The sequence below is a fragment of the Carlito syrichta genome, unplaced genomic scaffold, assembly GCF_000164805.1.
Source record: "Carlito syrichta isolate Samal-C Ts95f unplaced genomic scaffold, Tarsius_syrichta-2.0.1 Scaffold314774, whole genome shotgun sequence".
Classification (NCBI taxonomy): Eukaryota; Metazoa; Chordata; class Mammalia; order Primates; family Tarsiidae; genus Carlito; species Carlito syrichta.
Window position 1 is genome coordinate 262,754 of NW_007258870.1, and position 17,925 is coordinate 280,678.

The 17,925-nt window shown below is 40.2% G+C and overlaps 1 protein-coding gene across 3 annotated transcripts in view; it reads left to right on the plus strand.

The window, feature by feature from the left end:
- The window catches only part of CA10 (carbonic anhydrase 10), a 523,391-nt gene that overhangs the window by 19,876 nt on the left and 485,590 nt on the right, over positions 1-17,925 (plus strand). The window contains exon 2 of one of the 3 annotated variants that reach the window (XM_021719506.1): positions 4,818-4,986. The exons of the other annotated variants lie outside the window; for them this stretch is intronic. Within the exon in view, the coding sequence (XP_021575181.1) occupies positions 4,911-4,986 (76 nt within the window). The 5' untranslated portion in view covers positions 4,818-4,910. The remainder of the gene's footprint in view (positions 1-4,817; positions 4,987-17,925) is intronic. 3 annotated transcript variants of the gene reach the window in all.

Below are 17,925 nucleotides of genomic sequence, written 5' to 3' on the forward strand. Positions count from 1 at the left end.
TGGCCACTATTGCTGCATACTTATTCAGCAAGTCCACTTCACAAGTCCACTTGGGGGTATAATATCAACATTTAATAGAAGAAGGAAGCTCAGAGAGATTAAGTCAGTGATCCGAGTCACCCAGATACTAATTGCCAGGGTTAGGATTTGAACAAAGCTCTCTGAACTGCAAGCAGAAGACAGAGAACAGAGAGGGACTGACATACATTATTTTGGAAAATCACACTGTCTTATGAATGGGTGAACTAAGAGCCATATGTGAGAATGTTCTAGATCGTGCAGAGGTGAGTGTGACAGTAGGCAAAAAGCAATCTTAAACCAAATGTACGTTTGCTTTTTAAACTAATGGACAGTCCAAGACTGCTTAATTTAGTGTAAACAACTAATGGCTGTAAAGTGCTTGGAAAATCACCGAGGGGTGCATTCATGCTGACCAGCATCAATAATAAAAATCTATCTGCATTGGTTCATTTAGATGAGAAGATGTTGAAAATCAAAGTCTCAGAAGAGAGCCTTCTAGGGCATTCTTTTTCTCTCCTCCCCCTCACACCTACTAGGACAAAAGGTAGTGCAGTTTACCAACTGCTAGTTTGAATAATTGCATTGCATTTCTTCAGAGCCTTTTTACTGAGTACTTGGCACCTAAATGGTGTCCCAAATTATTGTTTGTTGTTCCAATTTTCTAGGAGCACTCCAAAAGCCTCCCTGCAGGCCCTTCTTACAACCAAGCACAGGAGGCTATGTCCACTGGGGCACTTAGTGGTAAACAACAAAACCTCTTCAAGGCTAGTGTAAGCATAAAAGAAATTCATTAAAGCATTTGAGGTGCTTGTAGAATCTGAGAGCAAGCCAAAGAATAGGAACTGGAAACTATACTTACAAGAATATGCTATGGTATTGCTCTGGAAAAGATTCCTGTTTCTGCCGCTGCTGAGCAGAGAAAGACAGATTCCATCACTGATGTGGACTGGGCACTGTGCACCACTGGTGTCCAGAAAGCTGAACCCTTCTGCCACCAACCTTACCTGAAAGTGAGCTGCTTCCTCGTGTTGTTTAAAGTCTCAGGTGTCTGAATAGCCAAGTTTGGCCACACGCCTTTATCCTGTCAAAAGTAAAGGTCAGCCAGGCTCGGTGGCTCAGCCTGTAATCCTGCACTTTGAGAGGCTGAGGTGAGTGGATTGCCTGAGCCCATGGGCTCGAGACCCGCCTGGGCAACTTGGCGAGACCTCATCTCTACAATAAATCAAAAAATCAGCCAGGCGTCGTAGAGCGCGCCTGTAGTTCCAGCTACTTGGAAGGCTGAGGTGGAAGGATCGCCGGAGCCCAGCAGGTTGAGGCTGCAGTGGCTGGGAGCGGCCACTGCACTGCAGTCTGGGCGACAGAGTGAGACTCCAACTCAAAAAAAAAGTAAAGGTCAGGATTCTACTTGGGTGGGGTTGAACACAAAAGGCAGAAAATATTCCAGACAAAGGGGTTGGCTGAATAATCGCCTGCCAAAGATGTCAGAGTCCTAATCCTAATCCTAGGAACCTGTGAATTTGTTAATCTTACATGGTAAAAGGGATTTTGCAGACATGATTAAGTTAAGGGTCTTGAGATGGGGAGATTATCCTAGATTATCTGGGTGGGCCAGATGTAATCACAAGGGTCCTTGTAAGAGAAAGGCAGGATGATCAGGGTCAGAAAAAGGGATATGAGAACAGGAACTGGGTCAGATTGATGTGCTTTGAAAATGAAACAAGGTTTATGAGCTAAGTGATGCTGGAAAAAGCAAGGAAGTGTGCTCTTCTCTAGAGCCTCAGGGAAAAACACAGGCCTGATGACACCTTGATTTTAGCTCCCTGACTCCTTTCAAACTTCTGAGCTTTGGAACTGTAAGATAATAAATTTGTGTAGTTTTAAGGCACTAAATGTGCAGTAATTTGTTACGGCAGCAATAGGAAACCAATGCACATAGGACGGGAATTCAAAATGTGATGAGAGTTCACAGAACATGACAAATATCTAGTACAGCAGCAGTGAAAGAAAGCTAGAAAGATTGTTTCCCATATCCAGGTGATAGAGTTACATCTCCCTACCTTGTGAGAGTATTCTAATAGAGTCCTGAAGCCAGGTTGGTGGACAAACTGAATGAAATTGCTCGTGATTGTTCAGCTTGTTCACCCACTTTATTCACTCCATGATTTATTCAACAAATGTTCTATTCATTAAGTAAATATTTACTAGAACAGAGTGCCAAGCACGGAGAAACATATTATGATTTCAAAGGAGAATAAGGCTTAAAGCTAGCAGTTAAGATGTTCCTAGGCACCAGGTTTAGATTGAACTGATTTTCAGTTATCTCTATATATCATATCCCACTCAGAATTCATATGAAGTTTATTTTGAACAATGGGAGTGAAGATGTCCAGATTATTTCAGAGGAGGAACCTCAACAATTTATGAATAAAAGCATTATATTGGAATGAATATTTTTTTAAAAATGAATATTATAACAATAGTCTATGTTTATGAAGTGCTTCCTGTGTGTTAAAGATAATCCTAAGTATTTTATATGATTTATTTCATTTAATTATCATATCAACCCCAAGAAGAATGGACAGATATTCTTCACATTTTACAGATGAGAAAACTGAGACTTAGGTAATATGAGTAAATTCATACTGCTTGGTTAGAGAGCTGAGATTTGAACCTCAGGTCATCTGACTCCTGGGTCCAAAACTTTGCCCTGTCTACCAGAATGCTGAGCACTGAGCTTAGAGATTCACATGTGTGTGAGGAAAACAAAATACACACACACACAAAAATTAAATGAACTTCAAAATCTAGTAGGCAAAATGAGTTATGAAAATTACGATAGACTAGGCATAGAAACTCATACCTGTAATCTCAGCACTTTGGGAACCCAAAGTGGGAAGGTGGCTTGAGTTCTAGGTTCATGAGCTATCATCATACCACTGCACTCCAGCCAGGATGACAGAGTGAGACTCTTTAAAAAAAAAAGGATATCTATTAAAGTGTATTGTGATTACTGATTTTTAATATATCCAAAGTTTTATTTTGTGTTTCATGCTTAGTGTTGCTTTTTCTTTGTTTTTTTCTTTTTTCCTGCCTTTTGTTGAGTGGCAGACTGCTATAATTTTTCTCCTCTTTTCCTTCTATTGATATTAAAATTCATACATGGAAAAAAGAGAAAGAAGGAATAAATTATTACACAGCCATAAAGAAGGACAAAATTATGAACTTCACAGCAACTTGGATGAACTTAGAGTGTATAATATTCAGTGATCTATCACAGAAACAAAAAACTCAGTACCACGTGTTCTCCCTCATAAGCAGACCCTGAACAATTATCATAATACTGCAAGAGAGAGATTGGCAGTAGCGGGAAACTGCCAGAGGAGGGTGGGGGCACACTTCATCAATAAGGGTACTTGATCTCAAACCAGGTGAAGTGGGGACCAAAGTGGGGACCATTTGTATACCTAACCCTCAACTATACCCCACATCTTTAAAATAAAAATGGGAAAAAAAAAAGAATTACATAGATATCCAAGTTGACTGATTTTTTAAAGGGGAAAGCCCTCATTTGGATATTAATTTCTAATTTATTTGGTAAAAGATCATATTATCTTACAACTGAGGTAGGCGTAACCTCTATTGCTTTCCCTCATCTAGGTACCAAATTTCTTCTCCTAGATTATTTCAATTTTAAAATCATATGTTATAAAAAGTATACATGAACTGTACTCTCCTCTGTCTCCTTCCCTCCATCCATAATAACGTGAATACTTTGGCCAGTGGTATTGTTTGCATTAATGCTTCTTGTAGTCTTTTGCTAAAAATTATAAGGATCAGAAAGGAGGACAAAGGCAGCTCTCCAGGACCCTATTTCTAGCTGAGTGCCTCCTCTCTGCAACAACTCATCAAGCACCCACACAGAAGTAGTCAACACTGGCGTGGCCGGTGTGAGCAAGACACACAGATATCACTTATCCCTCCTAGCATGAGTAGTTAGGGTGTGTATGATTCCCTGACCATGAAAACAAGGGCCACATCTTACACAAATGGTGTTCAAATGTTCTGCTCCTTGGCTTCTGGGAGCTGCTGTTTGCTGAATTACCTCTCAGCTGTCCTGTTGACAGATAGTGTAACTCACTCATTAAATCAGGATCCTCCCCATTCCAAGGGCCTCAGGCATGATGGGAGACAGGCTTGGTGGTGTTTTCTAATGCTAATGGTCTGCAGCTCAGGAGCATGAAGATAAATATTCTACTTCATTGTGCATCCACTAACTTAAGCCTTACTGGGTCTGCTCCCTTCACTTTGACAGGGTACATTTAGAAAAGTGAAGTGAAGTGCTTTTAGGCACCCAGTTCCTCTATTCATCACTTTCTTTTATACTCTGCCAACCTGGCTCTTTTCTCTGAAACTCGTCTCTACACAATGTTTTATACCAGTGACATACAATATCTTGAACCAAAAAGAGAACTCTCCAGTCCAGAGTCCAGGGCTTAACTTTGTTTTTGAGACAGTATGGTGCAAGACTTATTTCTTTGGAGAGTCTGTTGGAGGAAAAGACAACAACCTATACAAAGAGGAGAACTGTTGTAAAGCCAGCGTGTCTCCAGCACAGATAATAAGCATGATTATAGAATAACCATGTGCAACAAGTTGCATATTTATGCTAAGAGCAATGGGAAGCCATGAGATGGCCTTAGGCTAGGGGTTTCACATGGTCACCTTTGCATTTTAAGAAGACCCCTCTGGCTACAGCATGGAGAATTGACTGGGAATGAGGAGCAGAGAAGGAGAAGGTGACTTTGAGAGGAGAAGCCAGGAAGATCTGGTGGCAGTCTGGGTTAGAGATGGAGGTGACCTGATTATGGTGGTGGCATATACAGAGAGCAATGGCTACAATCAGCTGTTCAGGACATGGGTTAACAAAGTCTGATAAATTGCATATGGCAGGGGTGAAGGAGAATGGTGAGGTAAAACAAGCCGCAAGATTCGGACTCATAAACAGGGTTGATAGCAGTGGGGCAAATGAGGGCACAGTGGAAGAGGCGTCTGTCACGTATGACATATACTTCGCATTGAGTCACACAGAGAATTGAAAAGTACCTTGAAGAAAAGAGACAGATGTGGCATTGGGGAAGAAGAGGGAAAAAATAATAATAACAAAAGAAAGAGAAGACAATCCTCTCTGCTAAAAAATATACCAGGCATATGAACAAACAAACCTACTATTTACTAGTATTTTTTAACTAATATTGGCAACACCACTATTACTAACTGTTGATGGTTTAGTATATGTCTACATTTTACAATATCCTTCAATTTTTACCAAAGCCATATAGACAGGTATCATTTATCTTGCCTAGAGAGCTGAGCAGACTGAGGCTCAGCAATATTAAATACTTTAGCTAAGCCGGGCTCGGTGGCTCAGCCTGTAATCCCGTGCTTTGGGAGACTGAGGTGAGTGAATTGCTTGAGCCCGTGGGTTCGAGACCTGCCAGGGCAACTTGGCGAGACCTCATCTCTACAATAATCAAAAAGTTAGCTGGGCGTGGTAGCGCGCGTCTGTTGTTCCAGCTACTTGGAAGGCTGAGGCGGAAGGATCGCCGGAGCCCAGCAGGTCGAGGCTGCGGTGGCCGGGAGCGGCCACTGCACTCCAGTCTGGGCGACAGAGTGAGACTCCAACTCAAAAAAAAAATAATAATACTTTAGCTAAAGTTGGAAAGCTTGCAAGTGGGTGAGTTAGGATTTGAAACCAAGTTTGTCTAAGTCTAAATAATAGACTCATAATTCTTAGGGACAACTTTAACTCCCAGGGAACAAATAAACAGGTGCAGGGTTATAAAGATTAAAGTACCAAATAGATCTATCACAGAAACAAAGAACTGAGAACCACATGTTCTCACTCATAAGTGGACCCTGAACATTTATCATATTACTGCATGAAAGGACTTGACAGTAGCAGGTCACTGACAGTCGAGGGGTGGCACATAACACTAATAAGGGTGCCTGATCCCAAACCAGGTGAAGTGATGTCCAATGGGAGGCCCAAACTTCACCTGTGCAATGACCGCTTATGTACCTAACCCTGAATTGTATCCCACATCTTTAAAATAAAGAAAGAATAAAGTACTGAATAGCAAGCTGATGGAAGGTTATTTTAAGAATATTTTTTGGAGTAGTTGAGGTCTGTTGGTTTTGAAAGAGGCTATGTATATCATATCTTTGGATGTAAGCACATTAGTTTGAAGTAGGAAAAAAATAAATGAGATTCATAATATGCAGCACTGGGTTATGGCATCGAAGGTAGCTCTTTGAAATATACTTTACAACCTTTAATTTTGCTACTTTGTCAGTGAGATAAAGCTGAAATGCTTGGCTTGGTCCATATCACCAGCATGACATGCTAAGATCTCTTTATAGAATCACTTTCTGCCTCCCCTCTGTGCACCCTGTGCTTCAATCATAAAGGATCTCCCCACCCTCCCTCTCTCCTTCTCTCTCTTCTTTCCCTCCTTCTCTCTCTCCTTCCTTCCTTCCTTTCCGCCTTCCTTCCTTCACTTATCTTTTTTTTTTTTTTTTTAACCAACTCTTCATTCAGTGATCACAAATTGAGCATCTAATAAATGCCAGGAACTGAACTAAGTCCTGGGATTTACAGATGAACTTCTTGAAAGAAATGATGGGTGTTTATAATGCACAGAGTCCATAATTCATTGCATTATATGTTGAAATACACTGTGACATACATTATGTCTAATGAAAACAGAGACCAGGAGGGGGTGTGGCTTTCTGTAAAGGAGGTGGAGTTTGAGCTAAGGGTAAGAACAAGTAGAAATCTGTCAAATGTGTAGAGGAGTTGGAAGAATAGAAAATAGTGTTCTGCAAATGTTGACTTGAGCAGCTGCTTATATCTGACAGTATTATTTTCTTATTACCACATTTTACTTTTCTCTTCCAAAATCCCAAAGCCTCTTCTATTGTCTCCTATTTTCTGTTTCCTTTCACTCCTTTGCTGACTTGCTGGATTAAACTCCTCATTGTGAATCTCTGACAGTTTCTCTCCTGCTTTGCTGACCACTTTAAAAAACAGACATTTAAAAGTCTTCTGCGGGTCACCCGCTATGTTATGGATCTCCTGCTGTGTGAATTCAAGCTCCCTGCCCAGAGGAGGGGTGCCCCACTGCTGAGGCCTTGGAGTCGCCAAGGCTTGCCTTAGAGGTTTTCACCATAGGTTGTACTGAAAGACAGCTTGGCTTCCGTTCCCTGAAGTTAGTCACCTGGTGTGTGCCTGCCTTCAGCAAAGGGCAGGGTTCCAGATTGCTTGCTTGCCAACAGGGCAAGACTTAAAGAAGACAGTGAGGCAGCTACATGGGACATGGATCAGGTCCAACCTGACTACCAGTGTTTCCTTACCATTGGTATCATGTGATCCTTAATGCACACTCAGCCTTAGTGCTCCCTTAGTCCTTTGGGCTACTCCTGAGAAGAGGAAGGGCTGATTTAAGCCCCATAATCCCACCCCATATATTAGGCTCTGCTCCAAAGCGCCCTGGCTTCTCTCTCACTCTGCTCCTGTGCCTCACTTGAGCCATGGGATTTCACCTGTGTCCAAGACCAAGTCCCCAGTTTGTGCCCCCGTCCTGATAAGAACATCTCTCCCTGACCTAATATGTACATTTCTGTTGTGGTAACCTGGAATTTTTAGGCTTAGGGACCATCCTCCCTAAATTTGGTTCTACTACTCATAGGCTGACCTCACTAAAACTAAATGGGCTCAGATTATCAGAGTCTAGGGAGTATATGCTGATTTCTGAATGTCCACTATGCCTTCATTCTCCATTGCTGTGCCCCACATATAAGTCAGGAGCCCAGAAGTCAAATGATTTTCCTCATTCTAATTAATATGACTAACATAGCAGTTAACAGGTACAGTGGAACTCTGCCCGTTACTGGGCTAAGCTCTTTAGAAGAATTGGCTCACATAGTCTCACAATAGTTCCATGGGAAAGGCACTCTGTGGCACTGGGATTCAAGTGGCCTTCTTTCAAAATCCATTTTCTTAGCCACTATGCACTTTACTGTCTATGTCATCTGGACTGGGTCCTCTTGTTGTCATGCTCACTACCTTTCCAGCCAAACCAACTTTCTGGCAGCATCTTCCTTGGCATCTGCCTCTCCATTACTTCCACAGCTCTTGTAGGCAAATCATTGTTTGAAAACTTTGATTGGCAAATTAAAATGTATATATTTATTGTACAGAACATTATGTTTTGATATATGTACATGTTGTGGAATAGCTAAATCAAGCAAATGAATATGCTTGTCCCTTTTTTGTGATGAGAACACTTAAAATCTACTCTTTTGGTAATTTTCAAGTATGCATTATATTGGTATTAATTATAGTCACCATGATATGCAATAGATCTCTTGAACTTATTCCTTCTGTCTAATTGAAATTTTATGTCCTTTGATCAAGATCTCTTCAATCCCCCACCCTCAACCATGGTAACCACCATTCTACTCTCCGCTTCCATAAGTTCAACTTACTTACCTATAAGTAAGTTCATGAAGTATTTGTCTTTCTGTGCCTGACTTACTTCACTTAATGTCTTCTAGGTTCATTCATGTTGTCACAAATGACAGAATTTCCTTCTTTTATTATGACTGGATAGTATTCTATTGTGTATATGCAGCACATTTTTTTTTGAGTTGGAGTCTTACTCCGTTGCCCAGGCTGGAGTGCAGTGGCACACTCATAGCCACCCCAGCGTCAACCTGCTGGGCTCCGGCGATCCTTCCACCTCAGCCTTCGAAGTAGCCAGAACTATAGGCATACGCCACCATACCTGGTCAATTTTTTGATTTATTGTAGAGATGAGGTCTTGTCAAGTTACCTAGGCTGGTCTCGAACCAGACATTTTCTTTTTTCAATCATCTGTTGATATACACTGAGGCTGATTCCATATTTTAGCTACTGTGAACACTGCTACAATGAACACGGGAGTGCAGATGTCTCTTCAGCATGCTGATTCTATATAATTTGGATATATTACCAGAAGTGGGATTGTGGATCATATGATAGTTCTATTTCTAATTTTTTGAAGAACTTCCATACTGTTTTCCTTAATGACTGTACTAGTTTGCATTCTCACTAACAGTACACATAGGTTCCCTTTTTTTCCATATCCTTGCCAACAATTGCTGCCTTTTGTATTTTTGATAATAGACATTCTAACTGGTGTAGGATGATACCCCATTGTGATTTTAATGTTCACTGATGATTTGTGACATTGAGCATTTTTCATATACGTGTTGTCCATTTGTATGCTTTTTTAAAGAATGTCTATTCAGGTTCCTTGGCTGTTTTAAAATTGAGATATGAGGCTGGGCTCGGTGGCTCAGCCTGTAATCCCAGCACTTGGGAGGCCTAGGTGAGTGGATTGCCTGAGCCCGCAGGTTCGAGACCTGCCTGGGCAACTTGGCGAGACCTCATCTCTACAATAAATCAAAAAATCAACTGGGCATGGTAGCGCATACCTGTAATTCTGGCTACTTGGAAGGCTGAGGTGGAAGGATCGCCGGAGCCCAGCAGGTCGAGGCTGCGATGGCCGGGAGCGGCCACTGCACTCCAGTCTGGGCGATAGAGTGAGACTCCAACTCAAAAAAATAAATAAATAAATAAATAAAATTGAGATATGTGTTTTCTTACTGTTGAGTTGTTTGAGTTCCTTATATATTTTGGATATTAACTCCTTATCACAAATGTATGGCTTGCAAATATCTTCTCCCATTTCATAGGTTATCTCTTCAGTCTAGTGACTGTTTCTAGGCAGAAATGTGGGCAAATCTTGTTTCAGTCTGGCCCCTTCCCCGTGCCCAGATCTGTGTTAAGCAATTGAACCATGTGCAGTTGAGTCTTGAGATGTTTGTAGAGTAGACTCAAGGACACTGAAAGAACCACTAGTGTCAAATTGTGTGTCAAGCAGCCAATGAGTACTTATTGTGTACTATTTACATGTTCAGTTGTTTCAGTACTAGAGAGGGATCATATGGAAAAAGAAGTCTCTCTGGTTAAGCTCACAGACTCTAGAACCAGATTACTCAGATTAGAATACCTGTTTCACCACATAGCATCTATGAGTTTTTTTAGCAAGTTAACTTCTCTGTGCCTCAGTTTTCCCATCTGCAAAATGGGATAATAATAGCATCTATCTCGTAGAGTTCTGATGAAGATTAAGCAACTAATTCATGTAAAGCCTTCTTCACTCAGTAAGTTAAATAAATGTTCACAATAATGATGAGGAGGAGGATGATAAAGAATATGGCAACATGGTTCCTACTTCAGAAAACTTTTGGTCTAATAAGGGAGACTATAAATCACATAAAATGAGACCATATATAATTGAATACCAGTTTGGGTAATGAATCTCAGAAGTTTGATAAGGTTTCTAATAATCTTTGGGGACAATTGAGGATGGCAACATGGACTGTGGCTTTCAGTCTGAACAGACCAGAGAGAGACAGACGGGAAAGTGGTGGCTAGTCTTCTTGACATGAGGGCTATTTCTGTCAATAGAACACTGATAGTCCTTGTTACAGCGTTTGTTATATGTTACCTAAATTGACATCCAAATAAACAAGCACTCAGGATTCTGGGTCTCAACTGAAATGTTGGGGGGCCTGCAGTAGTCATGGGTAGAGTATGATTCACTCTTGAGAAGCAGGCCCGCAGTAGTCATGGGCAAGGAGTGATTCATCCTTGGAAACAGAGAATGGTTTGGAAGGTGATTCAAGTGATAGTGTTGGGAGATGTAGCTAGCCTGGAAGCCAAACCATCACATCAGGCTTCCACTCAGCAGCTGATTTGGAAGGCAGAATAAAGGCATGCCCCAAAAACTAAAAACTGGGTTAAATGCTAGAACAAGAGGATTGAGGTGAAGGGCAGCAAACTTCGAAGGTCTTTGATAAATTAAGACAAATTAATTCTAACTAAAGCATCAACTAAATTAACTTATATTGAAACATCAGATCCAGCACCAGTGGAGTCCTAGGGGAATGGACCATAAGGCAATGACTCTTAATAGTAAAGATAGGAGCCGGGCTCGGTGGCTCAGCCTGTAATCCCGCGCCTTTGGGAGGCTGAGGTGAGTGGATTGCCTGAGCCCGCGGGTTCGAGATCCGCCTGGGCAGTGAGACCTCATCTCTACAATAAATCAAAAAATCAGCCGGGCGTGGTAGCGCATGTCTGTAATTCCGGCTACTTGGAAGGCTGAGGTGGAAGGATCGCCAGAGCCCAGCAGATCGAGGCTGCCGTGGCCGGAAGCGGCCACTGCACTCCAGTCTGGGCAACAGAGTGAGACTCCAACTCAAAAAAAAAAAAAAAAAAAATAGTAAAGATAGGATTAGAAACTATCCATGTCTGGAGGTTCTGATGTGGGGATTATTTCCAGGAAAGATGTCACAGTAGGTTACCCATGAAGACCATTGTCAGATTCAGTGGGGAGACACTCAGTGATTTCAGATTGTATGGGAGAAATTTTACGAGGTTGAGTGGTGAGTATGTCTTTCTTTCAGAATGTATTTATCAGGTTCCCAGGGTGTTTGAGGTACTGTATTTTTTGAAATGGTGGTGAAAACTGAGGTGACTCAGCCATGCTTCTTTCAGTTGAGAAGCTAACAGGCTAAAAGATAAGATAAATCCTTTTCAGAAATAACTAGTAAAAGGCAGAAAGCAGTGACCAATACAAAGGAGGCAGAGATAAAAAGCTGTAGGAGGGCGGAGAAGAGAATGATTGCTTACAGTGGAGTCTGGTAGCTAGCAACTCCAGAACTGGCATTGGAATCATCCAGCCCAGGTCCCAATTTCTGCTCTACCTCTAAATAGATATTATGCCTCTAGGTAGATTCAGGCACTTCTTTGTGTCTTCATCTGCAAAATGTAAGTCAAAGGAATACCTACCTCACAGAGACATTTTGAGACTGAGACAGTTCGTGCAGTGTGTGTGGCACTTAATAAATGGTAGATCGTTATTAATTCCAATAGACCATTCATTAAGGTCAAGAGAAATATAGGTTCAGAGGATATCTGTTATGTCTAAGGTAGCTAACACCTGAAATAAGAAAGGGCAAAGAAGTATAAAAAAGGAATTAACTCTAGTGAAATGAAAAGGAGAGAATTGCTGCCAGCTGAGCTCCTTTGACCCCTTGGGATTTACCTACTGAACATGTGTTCCTAACCCTCAGAAAGATAGAGAAATCCAGTTTCTCCTTCTGCACTAGCTACCTCCCTACAGTAGCGCAAAGATGCCCCTTAGCTGGAATGGATCCTGTTGGCGAAAGTATAAGTTGGTACTTCATTATTGGAGGGCAGTCTACAGCACTTCTTACGGCTTAAATGGAGAAAAAGAAGTGAATTCTCCTGAAGCTGCAATTATATCTCACAGTTCATACCCTGGAGAAATATGCATGCATGCGCACTAGTAAAAGTATGCAACATAATGACGTCAGAAACAGCCCAAATCCCCATCCATCAGGAATGGGGTAGATAAACTGTTATATTCATATAATACAATACTATTCAACAGTGAGAAAGAGTGTGGTAGAACTCTATGTCCCAGTGTGGTGAGGTCTCCAGGGCATGTTAAGAAACCAACTTTCCAGACAATATGTGTAGTGCGCTATTTATATAAAAATGCATATGTATGTTTGTAATTACATATTGAAACATCAAAAAGGATACACACCACATTGGTAACTGTAACTACTTGATCATTAGGGTGAGGTTATGATGGGAGAGGATAACAGATAAAAGAAACTTGCATCTTTCAAGTACTGTCTGAATTATTGAAAGCATGTATTCACTTCTTATTGTATAATTGCAAATAAATACACAAATACCTGAATAAAATAAAAAGACCTATGCTCACCTCAATTTGCCGTGGTCTCACTTCACTCCTAGACACCTTTTAAAAAGGCTGATATCAGATGCTTCCTTAGTATATAATATAGAAAAGGCTTCCTTAGTATGTAATATAGAAAATGCATTGCTTAGTTTATTTTCATGTACTCATCCTTTTTAAAGCTAGTACAAAAAATAATGCTGTCATTTTTTTTCTGAAATTTTGCAAACAGTTGCACAATTAAATTTGGTTCCTAAGTTTCTGGGGAATGATTTAATGTTCTCCCACACATTGCTGGCATTCACATATGCCCCAAATAAAAATAAGCTACATCGAAATATAAATAACATTTATGTGAGATGGACAGTCCTGCTTAGCTTGTTTTCCAAAGTGGGCATGAAAATGCCCATTTAAAATTTACATTTAGACAGGAAAATTACCATTATTTCAATAGCATAAGAAAAAAATAATAATCCTAGAGATTGATGCTTTCAGACGCACAGCAGTAAACTCATGACTTTTCCAACCATGCAGATAGGTTAACCAAACACTCAGATGAAGACTGAAGCCATCAGCCAGACATTTGCTCATCTTCAAATAACTAAATGACTGATGAATTTTTTAAAAATTCATGTGTTGGCTCTTGGAGAGGGTAAATAGAGACTGCATTACATCAAAATTAAAATAACAGTAAAGTCATATACTTGATATGTTTTCAAAAATGCATTCATATCCCTTCATGCCTGAGCTTCATAGCAACCCTGCGAGTTATTTAGAACAGGTATTATTAGTGCCATTTTGCAATGTCCTTTTATGACATTGAGTTTCAGAGAGATTTAACAGGTTTATCCAGGAGAGTATGGGCAATATCATAACCACATTTTTCCTCATAGCACTTGCCACTAATGTACATTACATTGTATATTTATCTTCTTTATTTCTTTATTCATAGCCTCCCTAGAATGAAAACCTTATGAGGGCAGAAACTTTGCCTGTTCCCTCCATTGCCTATAATAATACCTAGCACATAGACAAAAGTACTCCATAAATAGCTGTTAACTGAATGAATGAATGAATGAATGAGCAGGTGAATGGATAGGACCTGAGCCTGAGCCAGCACTTAGTCCAGCATTGTTTCTGCCACATGAATAATCCCAAAACATTAGAATATTTGAATTAGAAATTGAAAAGATTGAAAGGAATCTCAAATAAGGAAAATCAAGGAGAATATGATCGCAGACTCTCTTCTAGAAAAGGCAGGGAATGTATCAAAGAAGAATAAATCAGGGTAACATTGGGAGAGTCAGTCATTAAGTGCTTATCAATGAGGCACTGGTGAGGAGGTACCATGATAACAGAAGCACTCAGGCAGCAAGAAAGACTGGCACCAACCCTAACTCAGAGGGATTTCCTGAAGAAAATAATATCTTAGCTGAGACCTCATGGAAACCTGAGTTGGAATTTTCCTAGCAAAGGGAAAGATGGAGACAGAAGGAGCTGGGAAGCAAAAGCTGAGAGAAGAAAGAGATGGCAATGTATATGTGAGAACTAAAAGTCATTCAGTATGAGTGCAGAATAGCGTGAGAGGGTGTGGTAGGTATAAGAAAAGATAAGACTGAAGATGTAAGCAAGAGCCAGATCATGAAGGTCCTTGGCTGCCACGTAGAAGGATCTGGACTTTATCCTGGGACCTATGGGAAGCTTAAAGTAATGGCGGTATGGGCAAGCCTCACTTAGTGAGAACATTTCATAACTCATGCTTAAGAAGGCTCCGGAAGGATGAGTAGGAGTTTTCTGGCTGAACAGAATGGAAAGAACACTGCTGAGGAAAGGGCATATAAAGGCTTAGACACATAAAAATGGAGGGCAAACGATCCTGCTAGCTCAACATGGTTAGGCACTATGTGAATACTGGGATGTGTAAGGAAGAGGCTAGAAAGTCAGACAAATCAAATTATGAGGATCTTATATATCTTGTTAAAGAATTATAATTCCATTCTATGGGCACAAAAACATATGGCTCTCCAGTATCATCTGAATCTTCTTATATGACTTATGTCACCTCTTACATCAGGCTTTAAGCAACCACATGCTATATACCACGCTGAAGTTGTTGGTAATATAATAGAATGCTGTACAAATATAAAGGTAATGGGGAAGTGCTCACCTTGGGGAAAGGAGACCTGGTTCTGAATCCTAGGTCAATCACTTACTGAGATCTGGGGTCAACATACTTAAATTCTCTGACGTTTAGTTTTTCCATCCATACAATGGGACCAATGATAACTTTTGCTTTGCTTACATCATAGGATTGTTTGCAAGGGCCAGCTTAACATGTGTCTAAGGAATTATTCATGCTGAACCAAATTGTGTAGGGGAGGATAATGAAGGAGCAGAGGATAAATGCAGGACTAGAGAGGGTCAGCTCAAGTGTTAGAAAGGCAGGAAGTACAAGATGGAGCACCACAATGAAAATGAAGAAAAAATATGAGTGTGGCCAGGATTGTTTACTATCTTTAACAAGAGATTGGAGAGTTCAAGTGGAACAAATGCAAAAGGTGGAATCTGTGGAACACACCATTGATTGGTTAGTCAATAGGCACGACAGAATGAGGTGTCTTAATGATTGTTCTTGACAAAATGCATTTTTTTATAAAAAAAAAAAGGGGGGGCCCATGACGCTGCTTCTATTGATGACTACATATGTCTTAAAGACACACTTCTCCAATCCTTATGCCTTCTACAGTTTATTTGCATGTTAAAACATGATGATGAAATAAGAAATTCACTCATTCATTTGTTCAATAAATATTTATTGATTCTGTCCCAGAAGGACACTCTGCAGGATATTGGGCAATACAGGGGTTTCCTGCAACACAAAGAGCTTACGTTCTAGTGGATAACCTTGAAAATCATCTGGAAATGTCATTTTAATAATGAATTTCAGCAAGCTTTGGTCAGTGGCCCTTGGTCCCTTAACCTGTTTGCCATGTATTTACTAGCTTTCTATTCATGAATATTTACTCAGAAACTCAATGTTCTACTACTACTCTTTCAGTGACTGGTTTTCAACAAAACAGTGGTTCCTATCTTGGGGTCTTTGGACCCCAAAGGAACTAGAAAGCTGGCAAAGGAGATCGGATTATTTTTCAATTTTTTTTTTTTGAGTTGGAGTCTCACTCTGTTGCCCAGACTGGAGGGCAGTGGCTGCTTCCGGCCACCGCAGCCTCGACCTGCTGGGCTCTGGCGATCCTTCCGCCTCAGCCTTCCGAGTAGCTGGAATTACAGGCATGTGCTACCAGGCCCAGCTGATTTTTTTTATTTATTGTAGAGATTAGGTCTCACTGCCCAGGTGGGTCTCGAACCCGCGGGCTCAGGCAATCCCCTCATCTCAGCCTCCCAAAGGCGCGGGATTACAGGCTGAGCCACCGAGCCCGGCATATTTTTCAATTTTTAATGAAAACATTATATGTGTGTGTGTGCGTGTGCGTGTGTGTGTAAATTGGTGTATATGTGTGTGTATATATATGCACATGCATATACATATGTATATAAATGTGCATATGTATATGTAATCTTGTTACTACTACACTAAAGTATTTTTCTTTTTACATATATTTTTATAAGTGAAAACATGGTATACTTATTTCTTTTGTGTCACTTATTTTAACTAATAGTTCATTACAGCTTTTCTGAGAACTTCTTAAATTTCAAAATATCTAACACACATTTACACCCTTCATAGAGCTGGACAGGCTGATTTGCAGGTCAGGCATTTCTGTCTTTGGTCATAATTGTGTCAGCTCAGTCTGGAAATCATAGGTGATCACCCATTGATCAGAAGATGTGATTGGCAGATATAGATATTTTAGCCTATTAAATGGCAAACAGAATTTATTAATAAATGCATGCACAAATGCTTGGCAAAAAATATTGTTCAAAACTCAAGGCCTGATTAGAAGTTAGGAGAAAAATTAGAGTCTTTGGTGGTACAAAGGCTGGGAATTACTGATTTTAAATGACCTTGTTTGCAAAATAAGCACCAACATATAGCAGAAATGAAGTTAATGTTAAATTTGGGACTTTCCAATTACAACTGAAAGGAATGTTTAACCTGTTTAAGAATGTGGTATATATACATGATGAATTATTATCCAGCCATAAAGAATAACAAAATCATGGACTTTGCAGTAAATTGAATGGAGTTGGAGACCACCATACTCAGTGTTCTATCACAGAAACAAAGAACGGAATATCACATAGTCTCACTTATAAGTGGGACCTGAGCATTAATCATATTAGTAGAAGGCAGGTATCGGCAGTCGCTGGGCACTGCTTGGGGAATGGGGGACACACAACAACACAAAGGGTACCTGGTTTTATACCAGGGGAGTGAGGGCCAGTTGGAGGCCCAAACTTTGCCTGCATATAGCCTACTTGCATAGTTAATCCTTACTTTTATCCCACATCTCTATTATACAATACAATACAATAAAAAATACCTAAGTAAAAACTGGCCTTCATTCCACTTGTACTAATTCTGGGCTCTGGCTATTTTTTTTTTTTCCCAATGAGATGGGTAGCAATATTCTGGAAGGCTATTTTGGAAGACAATGCTCTTGTTCTTTCTAGTGCTACAAGGATTGTCAGTCATTTGGAGCAGGGGAGGAACAAAGGTAAAATAAGCGATGTGCTTCCCTTGGGTATAAACATAAAGTGGCTGCCAAAAAACTAAGAAATTAAGATAGGTAATGTTTTACTAAAATTTTTTCAATAGTTGAAATTCATGCAGAAAAAATCCATGATGAATGAAATATCCAAACTGTTAATAAAAACAGGATCAAAGTTACTGATTTGTCCTTTTGCTTTGGGCTTCAAAATAGCTTATCATGGCACTGTTGAATACTGTTATTTAAAATTTCTATTTTGCTCAAAATGGAATTTTTGCACTAACTTTTCTTTTTAAAACTGAGTCAGAATATTATTTATCTCAGTCACTGAGTTT